Source organism: Rhineura floridana, chromosome 11, assembly GCF_030035675.1.
Source record: "Rhineura floridana isolate rRhiFlo1 chromosome 11, rRhiFlo1.hap2, whole genome shotgun sequence".
Classification (NCBI taxonomy): domain Eukaryota; kingdom Metazoa; phylum Chordata; class Lepidosauria; order Squamata; family Rhineuridae; genus Rhineura; species Rhineura floridana.
Genome location: NC_084490.1, coordinates 51617961 through 51635592, shown reverse-complemented (window position 1 = coordinate 51635592; position 17632 = coordinate 51617961). Strand labels below are relative to the sequence as shown.

The following is a 17632-nucleotide window of genomic DNA, read 5'->3' as shown; positions in this document are numbered from 1 at the left end:
GGGGCAGCTGAGAATACTCACCTTGAGCTTGGCATTGCAAAGACTGGCGGCTTTTATATGGCTCTTGCAGCTTATTAAATTGTTTTAACATCATCATGTTGGTTTATTTGTTAACCAATCTAGCACCATTTCTACCTGCAGAATATTATCTTTATGCTGTCATTGCACTTTGGTCAATATGGTATGAAGGGAGGGGCAGGGGCAGGCAGGCACGCAGACTGTTCTGTGTTTTTGTAACTGTATGCACAGAAACCTAGTAATAAAATCCATGGTCCACAGTGCCTAGAGTTATTTCCACTACAGGAGTCCACACCACAACTGGGGGAAAAAATATGCTGGAGTGTTTTCTAGGAATTGCAGCATTTTGGAGATTTTTGTTTTGTTTTGTATGTTGCTGCCTTGATTCAAAGTACTGCAGTAATCTGAAACCACAAGAGAGAAAAAGATATGTATAGACTATGTATGTCCATAAAATATACATAAAACATTCCTGCTGGGTCAGAGTGAAGGTCTGTCGAGCTTAGCCAGTCCAACATCCTGTTTCAAGCCAGGTGCTTCCTGGAAGCCCAAAAGCAGAGTATGGAAGGCCAGCTAATAATATTTCAGTTTCCAAGCCTAAAATAGAATAATAATCCCCACTATCTGCTCGTGCGGCTCTTGGAAACAGGAAGCAGCCCAGATTTCATGTGCAACAAACATTGATATAAATGCTGCCTGGGATGTAGGCAGGGATAAGCTGACCACCCCAGCCTCCATGTCTCCTTCCTTCCTTTCCTTCTTAAAAGCAAATTTCATACCTTCATGGTTGCAGCAGGTATGCGCACGCACGCACACACTGCAATATGTAGGGAAAATCTACTGGAAGCTCAAACTTCCATCTCCCTAGACTCCTGTCCCATTCCCAGCTGGCCAATTTGTAATCCAGTCACCTTACCCTCTAGCTTTATGGTTGCAAACTTGGAGACATCCCCATGACCTCCCCTCCCATCATTTCTGTACCTTCCTTCCAGCCCACTCCTTATCAAGCATTTCCCAGTAAATTAAAACTTAAGTTTTACCTGCAGAATTAAGTATGCAGAGATAAGCAGCTCAGACCTGAAAATATACATAGTTCCCAATACATCTGAAATTAGTCATCGCAGCCCTAGTCATGGCTCATATGTTTCCATTGCTTTCAACAGGACTTCACCATGACTCATTTTAACTGGATTGGGGCCATCTTCTGCAAAATGTGTTTGAAATTCATTACTTGCGTTTCTAACTTGGATTTAGTTGAACTGGGCTGCAAGCATTCCGTCTCTTCCCAAATCTAAATTCTGCCTTTGATTCTTTCTTCACAAAATGCATAGTTTTGCCATTCACTGCCATATCATTTAGTGTCTGTCTCCATTGTAGGTTGTTTTTACAAAGACAAGACAGATTCACAGAGCGCAGGTCTGTTAGCCATGGAAAACCAAATAGAGCCTCCAGGATTTGAAGCAGCATACCTCTGCTGGATGCTGGGGGCAAACAACCAAGGATGGCCATCGGTTCTATAGCCTACATTTGAGTTCTCAGAGACATCTGGCTGTCTGCTGCTGGAGACAGAATGCTCGAATAAAAGAACCCTTGGTCTGATTCAGCAAAGCAGTTATGTTCTTAATCAGAAACAGCAAAGAGTCTTGTGTCACCTTAAAGACTTAACAAATTTGTTATAGCATAAACTTGCTTATTCCATTATCAATTTATCAGTCTTTATGGCGCCACAGGACTTTTTGTTGTTTTTACTGCAACAGTCTAAACATGGCTGTTACTCTGGAAGTTCTTAACCCAGTTATAATGCAATTATAATGGCATTTATTTAAAAAGTTTTTTAAAGTTTTTGATGGCAACCCTAATAATTTCACTGAATTATTGTTTCAAACATTCTTTCGCTCAACACTGAAAATCAAACGATAATTCCCTGGTTTTGGCTCCCCTCCCCTTTTCAAGCCTTTATTGACAGAAATAATTCTTTCCCCCCAACTTCTCCCCTCTTTTTTTCATGCATATGCTTCAGCCTGGGGTGTTCTGGGGAGGGGTGGCTGATTCCTTGGGGTCAAGTAGTTCTCAAGCAGGTGGGCTGTTTCCATGGAGATGCTCTTCTATTTAAAGGGCTTTCTCCCGCTGTTAGCCACGGATCCCACTCACTGGGGGTGCACTGCATGCACTGAATACATTTCCCTTCATTTAGCACCTCTGCTGTCAGGGAGGAACCTGTAAACATTCCCCCCTCCCAACACAAACACACACATGCACACGCGCGTGCACACACACACACTCCTTACCCCACTATGGGGAAGCTGCCAGTCTCCTAGGAAACCAGCTTCCTCAGCAGGAAGGAGCCGTGAGATGAGAGAGGTGGCATCTATACAAGGCATTCTTCTCTCCCCCGCCTCCAGTCCCTTCTGTCCACATATTCACTTTTTCTTGCCGTATCAGAGCAAAGGTCTGGAATTTGGGAATGGTTGCTAGGTGTCCGTTATTGTAAAAACAGACTTCTGTGGATTTCACATAATCACAAAATGTAGCAGCATGGAGCTTCTTTCAAATGGCAGAGGGGAGGGGGGAGAAGGACTATGCCAATTTGATATGTGAATGTGGCTGGGATTCATAGGATCCTATTTGAAGGTTTGTGATCACACACTGACTCTCAGTCTGTACAACCATAGGGACTGGAAACTTGGTTTCTTTTATTTAAAAAAAATGCTGTCATGCTGCAACATTTTAATGTAGCATCAGCAATGTGCAGGGCACTAGATTTCAGGATTTCATATTTCTTCCTTATATATTACAGTATCCCAGGGGCAGAAACAGTCGGGCCCAGCGTCCAAGGCAGCATTGCTAAGGCAATGCACTGGTAAGAAAACAGCTTCTTCTCATGCCAGATCTGTGTCATAGTGATGTGTCCTTTAGTTATATAGTTGGAGCAAATAGCTTTATAGCTGTCCAAGGGCAAAGGACGATTGTCTCCTGTGTGCTTTATACTTGTGCAAAAGAAAGGTTTCCAGCTTTTTCAGCATTTCTCACCCTTGCATGATACTAGCTCTTGTACACAATTGTGAAAGTTATTGGAGCCCTGCCCACCTTTGCCTCTGGTCACCTTAATCAGAGCTCTAGTTGCATAGTTAGCAACTAAGGAATGCCATTCTCTGGGGGAAATTCAGAAGGATTTGCTTCATGCATTTTAAGACCAGGAGCAACAATTTGAATAGGCAAGTTGTCTGTAGTAGTCTATGTAATGTTAAGGCTGTAAAAAACTAATCTAGGAGGAAGAAGGCAAGGCTGGTGTGGAATAGCCAGTATGGTGTCAAATATTTTTACTGAAAAAGACTAAAAGCATACTTGATTCAACTCTCTGCCACAAAGCAGGCTGTTCCACTGACCATCTCCTGCATAGAATCACTTTGTTCAATCTAGTTGAGCTGGTCAACGTGCCATCAGAGAGCAGGTAAATTGCAGAAGGGGGCCTACAAAGCAATGGCTCGAGCAAGAGAGCAGACCACATATGTTGCAGGGGAAGAGAGAGGAAAGGAGTTCAAACTTTTTGCTTGTTAGGAAACTTGCTGTTGCTCTTAAGGAAGGGACTGAACTCCAGAGCCCATGGATGTGCTCACCAATGAGATCAGCACTTAAAGTATTTTATTTTTGGCTGAAATTCAGAGGCATATGTGATCCATAAGTAACTCAGCAATTGTAAGATTTGTGTGGGGAAGAAGAGGGGACATTTCTTGAGTATTAGTCCTGAGTTGACAGTGACAGGAGGAGCCCATGAAGGGCTCATCCAGATGACTGTAAAATGTGTGACATGATCGCTTTGTGTTTTCATTATTTTTTGGTTGTCCATATGACGCTGTGCGCTTTTGCGCATTTTTGTGCGGTTAAATCCGCTCCTGCAATACCGCAAATCATGCAATTTGCTTTTTTAAACCGGGAATCATCCACTGTACCTTCAGGCGCTCGGATGCAATCCCACAGACTTTACAGCTGTGGGCATTTGATGGGCAGTTCTTGGGCGGTTCCCCATATCCCTTCCCTCATTCTCAGCCAATCATGTATTTCCACTGTTGCGCATGTGCACGAATGTCCGGGGAAAGCCCAGGAAAAAGGAACCTATCAGAGCAATGGTGTGGTGTTGGGGGCCCCCCCTGCAACTTCTACTGCACAGATGCAAAAAAGCGCATTTGCACAGAAGCAGCAACAGCGGTTAATTTTTAGCCAGCCTGCAAACTGGGCAGCCGCTCAGGGTGAGATCTGCAATTGTGGTTGTTTGTAAACTTTTTCAAGGGAGAAAATATTTATCTTTGCCTAACCTCCACCTCCCACCCCTCACCCCCCCCCGCATCAAATGCCCTTCTTGAACATATTGGTCTTTGCTTCCAGGCATCCAGAGTCAAGGGAGAGGAGGGGAGAAGACAAATAAAGGCTTTCCTCTTGGATTACAGACACTCAGGCACCCTTAGTCAATTTCGCTTTCCTTCCTGCAAGACTCTTTGAGTTTTGTCAATTTCAACCACAGCCTGCAGGTTCTCCACAGCCCAGCTGAGCTGAAAAGCATACAGTCGCTTTTGCGAAATATGGCAAATACAAGCAAAAACCCCACAGGAATTATTGGCATATAAGTGGTTTGCTAGAGCATCTCAGCCACCCGCAACCATAGAGACTGGTGGTCTACCTTCCTAGACATGACACATCGTTACTTGCTGTTCTGGAGAAATAAGTGGAATTGCAATCATGTGTCTCTCCAGAAACGTTAATATGCATAAAGGTAGAAAAGCATACAATCGGTTTTGCGAAATATCGCGAATACAAACAAACAAAAATACAGGAATTATAGGCATATAAGTGGTTTGCATGTTTCTTTTATCAGAGGGAACACCGCAAAGCCTGTGCTGGTCGCTTCAGCGCAGATTGACACAGCAGCACGCGGGGCTGTTTGCCCGCATTCCCTGCCCGAGCCAAGAGCAGCCACCCGTGGGGGGGCTGTTTGCTTCCCTCAGGGGCAGCATTCCTGCTGCAGAGCCGCATAACGGTCCGGGGCTGAACCCTGCAGTGAATGAGCCCAAGGGTTATGGGGGGATTCACCCAGCGATTACAAGCGCTGATCCCTTGCACTGCCCACAATCCCCCTGGATGGTCAGGGGCATCTGGAGACACACACCCCAGCCGGTGCTGCTCCAGAGTGGTGAGCGACAAGGAACTCCATTACAGCCACTACTACCAAACCATCAGGAAATTCAGACTTTCGCGCTTGTACATTCAAGCGCATGCGCCTTGTTGTGCTTTGTTGCAAAGGGGGAGAGGAGCATACATCATATTTTTGCGGACCAATTGGCTGATAGGGGGGAGTGTTATGGGCGGAGCTGGGAAAAAGCGAGAAGAAGTACAGGTCCTCTCGCTGCGTGTGTGGGCGCAAAAAAAAGCGGGTTTTTTATTGGGAAAGAGAGAACAAACAGGCAAAGTGAGGACTGTCAGATGATGAACTGGATATGGAAAACGTGGATTATCCCGCTCCATTTGGATGAGGCCTTAGAGTGGCAGGGGAGAATGTTGATGAGCTGAGCTGCTCAGTCAGCAGATATATCTATCCCTAGACTATACTACTTCAGATTGCAGTTCAGGAGTTGTGTGTTTGAATGCTCTGCCATACAACTGCAAACCCACATAGAAAACTACAACATCTGGTTAGAATCCTTCTCTTTGACGTGCTTTAAAAAAAAAAAATATGCAGGAGTGGTACAGTCCAGCTAGAGCTGTACTATGTGATCATGTAGCTTGACTCTGAGTTAAAAATTTCTTCTGATTTTCACCTTAGCTATAAGCACTTTGATGGATTGATTGATTCTTTCCATGCCTGTATTGCATTCACTGGGATTTCGACACAGGATGTGGGTGTGACATTTTAATTTACTTCTGTTCTCTTTAGCTCTTGAGCATTTGTTTTTTCCCCCTCCAATGTCACTGAATAATCTGTGCACATATTCTTTGTTGTTTTGATACTTACATCCTGCTCTGCCTTAGAAAGCACAAAACGGCCTGCATGGTGCCCCTTGTGGTCTCTTATCACAGCACCAACCAAGTCTGCCCATCCTAGCTTCCACAATACTACAACATCAAGTGCTCCCAGACTGTTCATTGGCCCATCTATACACACCACCTTCCCAGTGTTCAGTGTGCATTTCACAACACTGACTGTTGCTCAGGGTACTTGTAGATGCTGCAAAAAAAAACCTTGCATGCATAAGGAGCATGGATCTCAAAACAAACATCTGTCTGGAAGCACCTTTAGAGAAGATTGTGCCACTGTAAAACTAACTGAATCACAAAGGTGAAACAGTCTCTTTGTCTTTTTGCATTTACAGACTGTGGTTTGTTAAGGGTATTGGGAATTGTAGTTCTGTGAGAGGTAAACTACAGTTCCCAGGATTCTTTGGGGGAAGCCACATGCTTTAAATGTATGGTGCGCACATAGCTTAATGCTGTTAGGGATTGGAAGGTTCTGTCAATTTTGGTTCTCTCACTTTCTCATTTTTTGAATCTCAAATTCAGTTCTCCAGGTTTCTGCAGCAATTTTCAATTTTTATTTAAATTCTTATTAAAATTCTTCAGCATTTTAATGGAAATTTCTCCTTATAAACAGAATTCTGTATCCAGTTTTGACATATACACATTTTTGCAAGCAATTTCTCCTAATATAAGGCATTTTTGTAGGTTATTTTCACTAATATATTCATATTTATGCACACTTTACCCTACTGGTTGGAGAACTGCATCACAAAATTTAGATAAGTGTGAATTTTGAAGGCTGGCTGTGCTTTAGTTCCCATGTTGTTTCAGAAAATGCAAATTTGATAGATTCGGCTTTGAATGTGAACTGAATCAAATTTCTCCCCCATTCCGAGGTGCTATCCTTCTTGAATTCAGCTTCATGTGATGGCTGGATGGCTCCAGATATAATCCAGGACACAAGAAAAAGCCCCCATCATGTTTAATCTGATTCTGACCACACAGTGACATGGTTTTCTAGTTCCCTTTGGACTAGCAAAAAAGGGCACATGGGCAAAGGGCACAAAATACAAGCTGCTTTGTTTATCCTTCCCCTCCCCCCTCCAATCAGACACACACAATGGGGACATTTGTGGAGGGAAAACATGCCTTCATTTTTCTCTTTCTCTCCTTTTTCCTCCTCCATCTCCATCATGGCTCACTGAGAAGTCTTGGAAAACAAGCCCAAAGAATCTGAGCATCCTGTCTATCCAGCTCTCTCCAAATCACAGAAACGAAAAGGTAAATGTGGGTGCAACAATGTAGGACTTCAGAGGGACTGATCACTTAGGCAGGGATCTAGGGGATGATGGGTGCCAATATGGCAAAGGCAAAAGTCTTTCAGGCAGTTGAAGGTGGCATGATAGCAACATTGTTGTGCATGGGGTGTACATATATTTCTCCCATCCCTCTTTTGTTTCTCTAGTCAGAGGTTTTGTGTAGGTTTCTGACGGTCTGGAAGAACTTTTGAAATCTGTGAACAGAGATGATGGTAGGCAACTATCTATCTCTCATACCACAGTCAGCTCTCTGTAGAAACTATTGTCTGTCTCCAGCCATTGTCTCCATGGAAACAGAATTGGGGGCAGATCGGTACATATTCTTTGAGTACAAAATGGGACTCACAGTAAATGTTGCAGCACATCCCTTGCCCAGAATAGCTCTTTTGTACAGGAACATTGTACCACTCTTGCAGAATCCTGAAACCTTCCTCCACTGTGCCATATGGTGGCCAAGGGCTCAAGATCAGAGATGGCTGCAAGCCCTGAACATCAGTGTTTCATTGCTACATAGTTGGGGCAGGAGACTTTTTTAACCTCCTATATCCCCCAGATGCTAATGCTCCCTTCTAAGATACTATAAGCTTTTAGAGCAGGGGTGGAGAATCTTGGGCTGGATCAGGCCTGCCAAGCCATTTGAAGTGGCCTGTTCTGGTCTTCAGAGAACAGTCTCTGAAGAACAGATAGAGCTATTGTCCTCATTGCAGCACTGGGCTGGGCAGAGAGGTTGAAGTATCTCCACCCAGCCCAGTGCTGTGAAGCAGGGAACCTTCTCTAATTAGCCAGAGTTCTAAATTGCTTTCATGCATAAAGAAGGCTCCCAACTGCAAACATTATCCAGAACACAAGGACTACAAAGGAACAGCGTGACTTTTGGGGCAGGGCTAAACATGTGGCCCTGAGCTCCCTGTTCAACATTCTTGCATGTCCTCTACATGTGAGTAATGCGTGAGGAGGGCTACAGGCTGCCTGACTTCCTTTAAATCCCCCTTTTTCCTCCAAAGGGGAGAAGTGAGGGCTACACATAACACATATATGTATAAAAGATAACACCATATGGATGTTGTAGAATGTAATTGTTTTACCATTTGTTATCAACTGTTCAAAATGTACTTTAGCAGCTGCACTGTGTGAAATGCCAGACTGTCGTGCATAAGTATTTGTGCACATGTGCTTACCAATGTGTGCACTACAGAAAAGGTATAACTTCCAGAGATCCCGAGGAAGAAGCTGAACCCTGAAGAGATCAGTGTTAGCAACTCTGACTCACACTATGAAAACTTTAATCAGGCATCCAACACAGGCAAAATGAGGGACAAAATAGGGACAGACAGTGGTAGGTACCAGAGATAGGTGCCAGAAAATAGCGACTGTCCCAGGTAACTAGGAACTATTGGACTATATAAAATGTTACCGTTGGTGAGGTCCCTATAACAGCAACAGAAAATTGGTTAAAGCAGTTAATCTGAGGATACAGCATGCAACTAGGCCAAAGACTGTATTATGTAGCCGCAAGAATGCTTGACCAGTTAAGGCAGCTGATGTCTTCCATTCTATCATTACATAGCCTGAAAACAATTCTGTTCATCAAGATCTGGCCTGTCAGCAGCAACTTACCTTGCATGAAACGCTCAGGGCTGTTTCAGGAGTCTCCCTTTCACGGTGAAAATCTGTTGTATAAAACTAAAATTACAAGGTTTCAAAATTTCCGTTTTAATCATTCATTTAACTAAGGGCAAGTTATTCAAAACATGCTCGTTGCCAGACTGTGGCTTCCCAGTGCAGCTGTGCTTCACAGAAGAAAACTGGCCATCGCCAAATAGGCTGCTGCTGTGGAAAATGGTGGGTGGGAGAAGGGGAGCTGCTGTGGTTGGTTTTTGTGCATGAAGTGCTGCAAGCATGAGTTTGGATGTGCTTGTGTGTGGAGTGCTGCTGCTGCTGTGTGTCTGTCTGTTAGAAAGAAAGGGAAGTTGCCATCACTTAATTTGATTTGCAGTCTGACGCTTTTCCCATTAGTGATTTGTTCTGCACCTCTTTTGAATCTGTGATGACAACAGTGGACTACATTGCAAGGTTGTTGCAAGCCATTCTGTCTCAGCTTTAGTCCCCTCCCCTCCTTTTCAGGCAATGTGGTGATAACAACAATGGACTGCATTTTAGGAATGGTACAGTTTTTGAACCACTGAACAAACCTATTATCTTCATAGTTCAATGCTTGAACAACTGTACTAGGCTAGAAATGTAGCCCATTATTGCAAAAGAAGATAATGTTGAGATAATTATAAAAATGGCCTACTGGTATAAATATCACTAAGATAATATATGTGAAGTTCTTTCAACATCTTAAAGTGCAATATAATTGTTATGTATTATAGAGCCCCCCACTACACCCCCACCGCTTTGTTTATTGAAAACATTCTCTGTATTCTATTAATACAGAGAATGTTCTTTTCAATAAACAAAGAATTTCTAGAGCAAAAAACCTTTCAATTTAAGTGTTTAAGACAATTATCTGATTGTCTGCTAACCCTATATCTAAAAAGGATGTAAATATTAAGTTGAGGTACCTGCGCTGATGTATTTACCATACATATGGTGTAGAAATTGAAGCTGATGTATTAACTTTCAATTTCCAATGCTTTTTCTGTGATGCATGAGTGAATTTTTAAGTGCCTTAACTTCTCTTAAACCAAGGGGATGTTTGATCTCAGAATTGGCTCACAGTGAGGTGTGAATATTCTCTTCTGATCTCTCTGCTATCTATGGCCACGAGCTCAGCTCCCAAGGCAAGATGGGACTGAACAACATGGAGGAACCTCTCCAGGGATGCAGTTGAGAGAAGAATCATCCTCTTTGTTCTTCTGGCCATTTTTTGACCACAATCACTGGCGTGTGCCTCTCAGATGGATTGCCATGTGGTGATGCAGGCCTGCTCTAAAGGATGCATGCAGGCCCAAAGATGTTTGTCACTTCTTGTTTGTCACTGTAAAGTTTGGTCTTGTCAGGTGGGCAGAAAGTGTCCTTTGCTGGATCTGTACAGGAAGTACTCACTGAATTGGAGAAACCAGAAGATGCTGAAGGAGAAGCCCAGGACCAGCAGAACAAGGATACAGAGGTGGAACTGGAACAGGGAGACCCACCACTAACAGGTAATGTACCTAGATGGAAGAGCTCGGTCTCTATCAGAGGTGGTTGCTAAGCAACACAGTGCTAGGCCTATTCCTTGGGGTTTTTTATCATATTAATTGTGTGTTTGCCTCACAATAACTCCGTAAAGCTGCTCCCTATTATTTTTTGACTGATAGCAAAATTAAAGCTGAAAAAAGGAGTGATCTATGGCTGAGCTGGGTCTTACAGCCAGGGAACTCAAGAACTGAGTCCAGCTGTGTGTAGCCCTTGGACCATATTGACCACAGGGGCAAGAGTGCTCTTCTACAGAACTATTTAAAGTTTAAAAAGCTTTCGTCACTCCACAGTGCAAGGAATAAATGATAATACTGTGTCACTACCATCTCTCAAACTGTGTCCAGTTCAAGCATTTTCTATCGTTCAGACTGTGGTATGTGGGATTATCTTATGTGATGTAGATTGGCTGAAAAAGTCATCCAGTGAGCTTCACATCAGAGGAGTGATCTGAATCCAGATCTCTCTGGTCCAAGCCCAGCACTATATCCATTATACCACACTGGCTCTGATTTAAAAACATGGCTGGGAAATGAATGATTTATTTATAAAGAAGAGTATTTATCTCCTACATCTGGGCTCTAAAGAGCTCCCCCCAAAGCAACAGAAATAGCTTCCACATCCCCAGCTTCCTCTATATAACTAAAAAGTTGTCTTAGTTGACCCATCTAGAATTATCTGCTTTTCAAGCATCTTGGTGTAGTACATCTAATTTGCTCCTGCTCTCTCTCTCTCTCTCTCTCTCTCTCTCTCTCTCTCTGTTTTGTGAAACAATGTGGTCTGGATGATGTGGATTAATATTTGAGATGAGAGTGAGGGAGACAAAGAATAAACCTGCCATTTGGGTTGCGAATTGTATATTATGACTAGGGATGTTAGAGAATTCCAATGGGAACAGGAGCGGAAATTGCTGATGGTCACTTTTTTATCCCATGTCCAGAACAGAAATCAATCCGGCGAATATGACCCATATTCACTGTTGTTTTTAGTCTGCAAACATGTAATGATATGTAACTGATGACATTTTTCCACCACAGTTGCATTGTGTTTCCTCTGTATTCTCAAATAATCTAATTAATCATGTGAAATTTCACCATAGTGGACAAGGAGATGAACAGTGTGGTTTTTGTCAGAAACTAAACTGCAGCAGAACAGAAGCAGCACTGCATGGGACAAACACAGGGCAGAATGGAAATCAATGCCTTCTTAATTCCCTAATTATGACAACCATCTCATTCCTCCCTGTCTAGAATTCCATGAGGGCAGCTTACATATTTAAGCAGTTTCAAACCAATTTTGACTGTCATGCTTATCCAAAAAGGAACCCTGGGAACGGTAGCCCTATGGAAAAGGAAATAAGTTCTTACGTGGAAATGTCCACATCTTCACAAACAATAGTTGCCATTATTCACTGGGAGGAAACAGTTATATTTAAACTGGTTTGAAACAGGTTTAATTTTGGGGGTGCCAATGCTCTAAAAGCAAGATAAATTTTTCTAAATTGTATTTTTCCTCTCCTTCTGTAGATCGTGTCATGGAACTGAGTCACTCCAGTTGGGAAGAGAGATCTCCCTGTGCTGTTACCATGGAAAACCGTTCCTCCCCACCCTCTATCCACACCACCACCTAGCGCAAGCGGTGAAGGGTAGAATTGGGAGCTGTCCTGTTGAAGGAAAACTCTCATTTTTCACCAAGACGGATTGGGTTATTTCCTTTTAACAACTATCTTCTATTTTATCCTCTTTTCTGTTCCAAATTCGTCTTTCATTTGGCAGTGTTTGATTTGTGTTCAGTGAATTATTTAGTACAAAGAAAAAGGAGGGGGAGGCACAGTAGCTAGCGACTAGTGTCGAAACCTCCAAGTTCAGAAGCAGGATATCTCTCTCTCATGGCCATATGCTGGGTACAAGTGGCAGAGGATGGCTGTCTCTATTGTGCCTTGCTTGTGAGTTTCCTGGGGAGGTGCGCTTAAGAGTGGTAGTTGTCTAAAGTGCAGTGCTGGGCTGCTCATTTGGCGTAATCCAGCATGGCACTTATGACGTTTTTCATCCATTCTGAACTAATATTCTAAAAGTGTGGTTTATGAGATCAGTGACAACATACAGGTAGCTGGCCTGAAGACATTGTCATTAGATTTCTGGAAATCATGTTTGAAAATGCACAAACAACCCAGTAACTGGCAATTGAATTCAGACCGATAAACTAGAGAGGAGATCTGCAATTGGCCCGCTTGTAACCTCTCTCTCCTGCACCCCTCTCCCAATGTTCCAGTAATCTCTCTGAAAGCTACAAATTGAGATCCAATCAATTTGTATAGTTAAAACTGCTCTGTTTCTATGCCCTTAGACCCACTTCACCACACTCGTCCCCCTGTGTATTGGACAATGCCTTTCCATGTGCATCTCTGCTCTATTAAAGCTTTGTAAATAAATAAAATGTTTAAAGAGTGTTTTATGGAGGGGGAATGGAAACCAGCCTGAGCTCTTCCTTACTGCATCGGCCAAGAACTCAAGAAGGAAAGGTTTCCATAACTGCAGAACCTACTGTATAAATTTTTGCAAATTAACCATGAGTCCATGAACCATGATGCATTGACAATAGGACAGGATTTGGGAGGTGCAAATCCTAGTCCGTGATAATTCCCCATTGGTGGACTAGCATTCTCCCAATCTGCATTTCCATTAAAACATTAACTCCAGCTGCCGAAAGGCAGACCCACCAAATCTGTTCCTAAATGTTCAAGCTTGGGCTTTTGTGATTTTCTACAGGAAGGAAATTCAGTGGCTGCTTAATGTTTGGGGTGCCTCCAGGCTGTCACTATTTTGTAGGAGAGATTCAAACTCATAGTGGAAATTTAGGTTTGCATAGTTAAAGTGGATTAAAGGGCTCTGTCACCGTAGCATAACAAATCCACTTTTGTGCAGTTTTGAAAATTGACAGGAAGTGCATTGAAAAGTGTGGGATGAATGAATGAATGAAGGGAAGACATGCAAACACCCCACAAGTAAATCGGGATGAATGCTCAATAAAGACCAGATATTATTTAACCTCTGTGTAAGCTTTGTTCGAGCATATCAGGAGGAATGCTGAATAAACAGGCCATCCAGAGAGGCCCTTGATCAGCACCAATTCATAGGGTTGGTCTCCCTCTGCAGTCTGCCTAAGAGATCCTTTTACACATATATAGCCAAGTTTTAGATTGAAAGGGTGAGGTAAGAAATGGTGGCTGCCTGCACACTCTTCCAGTGATACCTGTAATGTATTAAAGTTGTACCTAAGCTTGCGGCTTGCTTGTATCTGTCTGGTACAATCATGCTTATTTTATTTGAGAACTAGATTTCATAAACTCTGCTAGCATGAACTGGCTGAAATTCTGAGCACTTTAATATTTTCAAAATGAGGTGATATGAAATGTGTACAAACATTTGTCTCCTGAAATGTAAAAATGGGCTGCCTTGTAGGGAAATTTATATTTTGAAGTTAATATTTCAAAAATGTCTGTAGCAGAGCATGGCATCAAACCCTATGTATGCAGCTTGCTTATCTGACTTGCACCGAAGCATACTATGAATCACTTGTTCATCCCTCCTCAAACAGGCATCCTTGTTTTCTTCCGTTAAATGATTGACAATGTAGAACTGTCTGTCGATTGGATGTCTGGTTGATTCCCCCCAATCCACCGCTTCACTCCTCCCTGACTCTGCTCTCAGTACGCAGGAAAAGTCTGCTCTCTTCAGAGGGGCACCTTTGTGTTAGTATGGAAACTGGTTTTTCATGCCAGCTCCCAGCTGAGACCATGTATATAGCAAAGAGGCATTGTTGTTGCCAGAGAGCCACTTGCAAGCAGTCATTTAGCCTTCTGCAAGGAAGTGAGTAAAGCCAGCTGGGTCTTGGCATCCACCCCACTTGAGGAGACAAGGACTGTTTTCATGTCGCCTTAACTGCTTCAATCTTGCCTTCTCTTAATCAAGCTTAGTCTGTTTCTTGATCCTTTCCAGGGGAGCTGTTCAGAGCATGTAGCAGCTTGTTCTCATTTGGCTAGCACATGGTGTGATGGGATAAGGTGGCAAGGGCCTGATGGTGGAATGTTGTCCAAATCTTGGAGTATTTTTCATTCTCCAAGGCCTCAGAGTCATAGGCTGTTTACAAGTACATGACACACACACCCCCAAGAATCCTGGGAACTGTAGTTTATCCCTTAGAGAGCTACAGTTCCCATCACTGTTAACAAACTACAGTTCCCACGGCTCTTTGGGAGATGTCATGTGCTCTAAATGTATGGTGCGTATGCAGCCATAGATAGAGGGTAGACTAATGTGTTTCACCTTGCCCAAAAAAGGAGTCCATGCTGCAAGGGATGGGTGTGAGTGGGAGGGGAGAGAAATTATAGTTAACCAGGATACAAAACCAATATATAAATGTAGCATAGATATGCCCAGGGTGCTGCATTTTCTCCTCCTTCAAACAATGGGAAGTTCAGAGCAGCTTTAGTAATGTCAATATTTGGAAGAGTGTGAACCCTGAAGATTCTGAGTCTTTGGAACTTTCCTGACCTTGTGCTTTTCTTGCAACAATAGATGTGTGGATATTAGCAAATCCTTGAGCAGTCCCCATGTGACTATTGTCCGGCAACTACTTCTGTTGTGTCAGGATTGAATCAAGTGCTCCGGTAGGTACTCAAAACTGCTAAATCAAGTTACTGCAACATTGCGATCCTGTCCCAGTCAGCAAGCCCACTGCATTTGTGAGTGCTACATGGACTGTGGTTATCCCATGTGTTATAGAGACCAGCAGCTCAACTGCTCCCTACCTCTGTCCCATTTGTGTTCAACTTCTGTCCCATTTGGATATCAGATATGGTCTGAAGGTACATGAGGTTACCAGCTGGTTGAAACTAAGCAGGTTTGGGTCTGGTCAGTGACTGGATGGATGACCACCTGGGAACCACATGTACGCCACCTTGGGTTCCATGATGGAAGAACGATGGGATGTATGAGAAAATGAATAAAATTTATGGATAACTTGAAAATAAACTTTTTTTCCAATTACATTTTAAAATAATATCTTTGTTTATACAATTTTAAAAAATGATCCTTAACATCACACCCTCCCTGGAACATTCTCCCCTGCAAAGCCTTAAGCCCAGGAGTGAGAGGCCCAGGGGTGAAATGCAACCCTCCCAAGTCTCCCTGTCTGGCCCTCGGGATTCTAACTATGCTGTGTCCTCTCTCCCTAGGACGTGCCCCTCACCAGCCCTGCTTGGCAGGCCCCTCAAGTTCTTTTGCCTGGCTGGAATGTGTCCTTGAACTGTGATCATGCCTCTTGCTTGCCTGGATGGTGAGATGGAGGAGGGGTGTAGAAACCCCTGACTTCTGTATCGCTGGAATGTAGCCTACTGTACAAAATCAGGAGCCCCACCCACTTTTGCCTCTGGCCTCACCCACCCTTAGCAGGCAGCCAGATTGCCCTTGGGCTTAAAAAGATTTCTCACCCCTGCCAGCCTTACCCTGACATTCAACAGAAAGAAATGGGGTGAAAGAAAGGAAGGGGAAAGGTACAGATGAGGCAAGCGATATACAGAAGTATAGTCCAAAGAGCTCCAGGAACTCTGAGCAAATGCTACTGAATTCAATGCAAACATCAAATCTCTTAAATCCCAGTGTGCTCTTGAATTAAAAACTGCTACCCAGTTCTAAAGGTTGTTTGGTGACCACAGCAGCCCTTAAGACCCACAATCTACGACATGATGAAATCAATCAGCCATGTTAGATACCCAAGGATTGAAGTGACTCAGGTGAGGATGGAAAATCTCAGAGTTGAATCAAGAGCAAAATAAATTTCCTGTGCCACCTCCGATCAAAATGCATCATTTATGAGCCTGAACTGTAAACAAAAGTGGTTTTTATGATTTTATCACTCAAAGCAAACAAAATTCCCCACAGGATTGTTGGCTGTCTCCAGAGCCCAGCAATCTCTGTGGCAAGGTAACCTCCTTTGTAAGAGAAGCCAGAAAAATCCCACTGTTGGCCTGAGTACACACCATACGGTGCTGGGAATAGTCACTCTGTGAGGGATAAACTACAATTCCCAGGATTTTTTGGGACAAGTCGTGCTTTAAACGTGTGTATGCTGCCTTTGTGCTGAACTGGAAGAAGCACAAAGGCCTTGCTTAGTGGTTTTAGGCATTTCCAGATAGTTAAAAAACTTCCTTTGTAAAACTCTTTTATTTGTCAGTTTAAAGGTCAATAAGAAGGAAGCAGAAATAAGAAACAGTTGGAGCACCACAGCAGAATCGGTTCTGCTCTTAGAATGGGAAGAGCTCCAAGCATGCTAGCCTACCTCCCTTTCTCATGCTGGTATAGAGTTACCAGGACTCCGGTTTTCGGCCAGAGTCTCCGGTTTTTGGGGGGCCTTCCGGCTCTCCGGCTAGCACCCCTTAATCTCCGGACTCTCAGCTTCAATTTTTAAAAAAATTAAGTTTCTAGGTGGTCTGGTTCCTGAGATATACACCAAAATGTCAGCCACCCCCGCGACTATTTAATCTATTTAACTGATACGACGCTGAAGTTGGTTCCTAGTTCCTAATTTGCTTGAAAGTTCAAAACACTAAAAAAGAAGAGTTGACAACTACAGCAACTTCAAACCAAACTTAACATGTCTCTGAACCCCAAAATATATGTTGGGGTACCCTGAACCCCAAAATATATGTTGGGGTATCACTGTGATCGGGGGACTCTCCCCGTCAAGAATAACAATACATTTATGCACTCAAAATCATCAAGCTTCTGATATTATCATAAATACATAATGATGTCATAAAATCATAAAAAATAAGTAACTGGGGGTGCCCACCCCAAACTCTGCTCTGGGACAGGACAAATCATATACCCCAGGAAAGGGGAGGGTGTCCTCTACGAGATGCCACTGCATCCCGCCTGGCCCAGAGCTTCTGCTGGGCGCAGGGCACAGAGGAGGGCATCTATGCAAAATCAAAGCAAACCAAAACATACAGGAAAAAATAAGTAACTAGGGGTGCCCACCCCAAAATCTGCTCTGGGCCAGGACAAATCATATACCCCAGGAAAGAGGAGGGTGTCCTCTATGAG

At 43.3% G+C, this 17632-nt stretch overlaps 1 protein-coding gene across 1 annotated transcript in view; it reads left to right on the top strand.

Moving 5' to 3' along the window:
- PPP1R1B (protein phosphatase 1 regulatory inhibitor subunit 1B) overlaps nt 1-15574 on the top strand; it is a 67784-nt gene extending 52210 nt beyond the window's left edge. The window contains exons 6-9 of the mRNA XM_061588902.1: nt 2816-2878; nt 7234-7305; nt 10349-10492; nt 12053-15574. Coding sequence (XP_061444886.1) covers nt 2816-2878; nt 7234-7305; nt 10349-10492; nt 12053-12156 — 383 coding nt within the window. The 3' untranslated portion in view covers nt 12157-15574. The remainder of the gene's footprint in view (nt 1-2815; nt 2879-7233; nt 7306-10348; nt 10493-12052) is intronic.
- The last annotated feature ends 2058 nt before the right edge of the window (nt 15575-17632 follow it).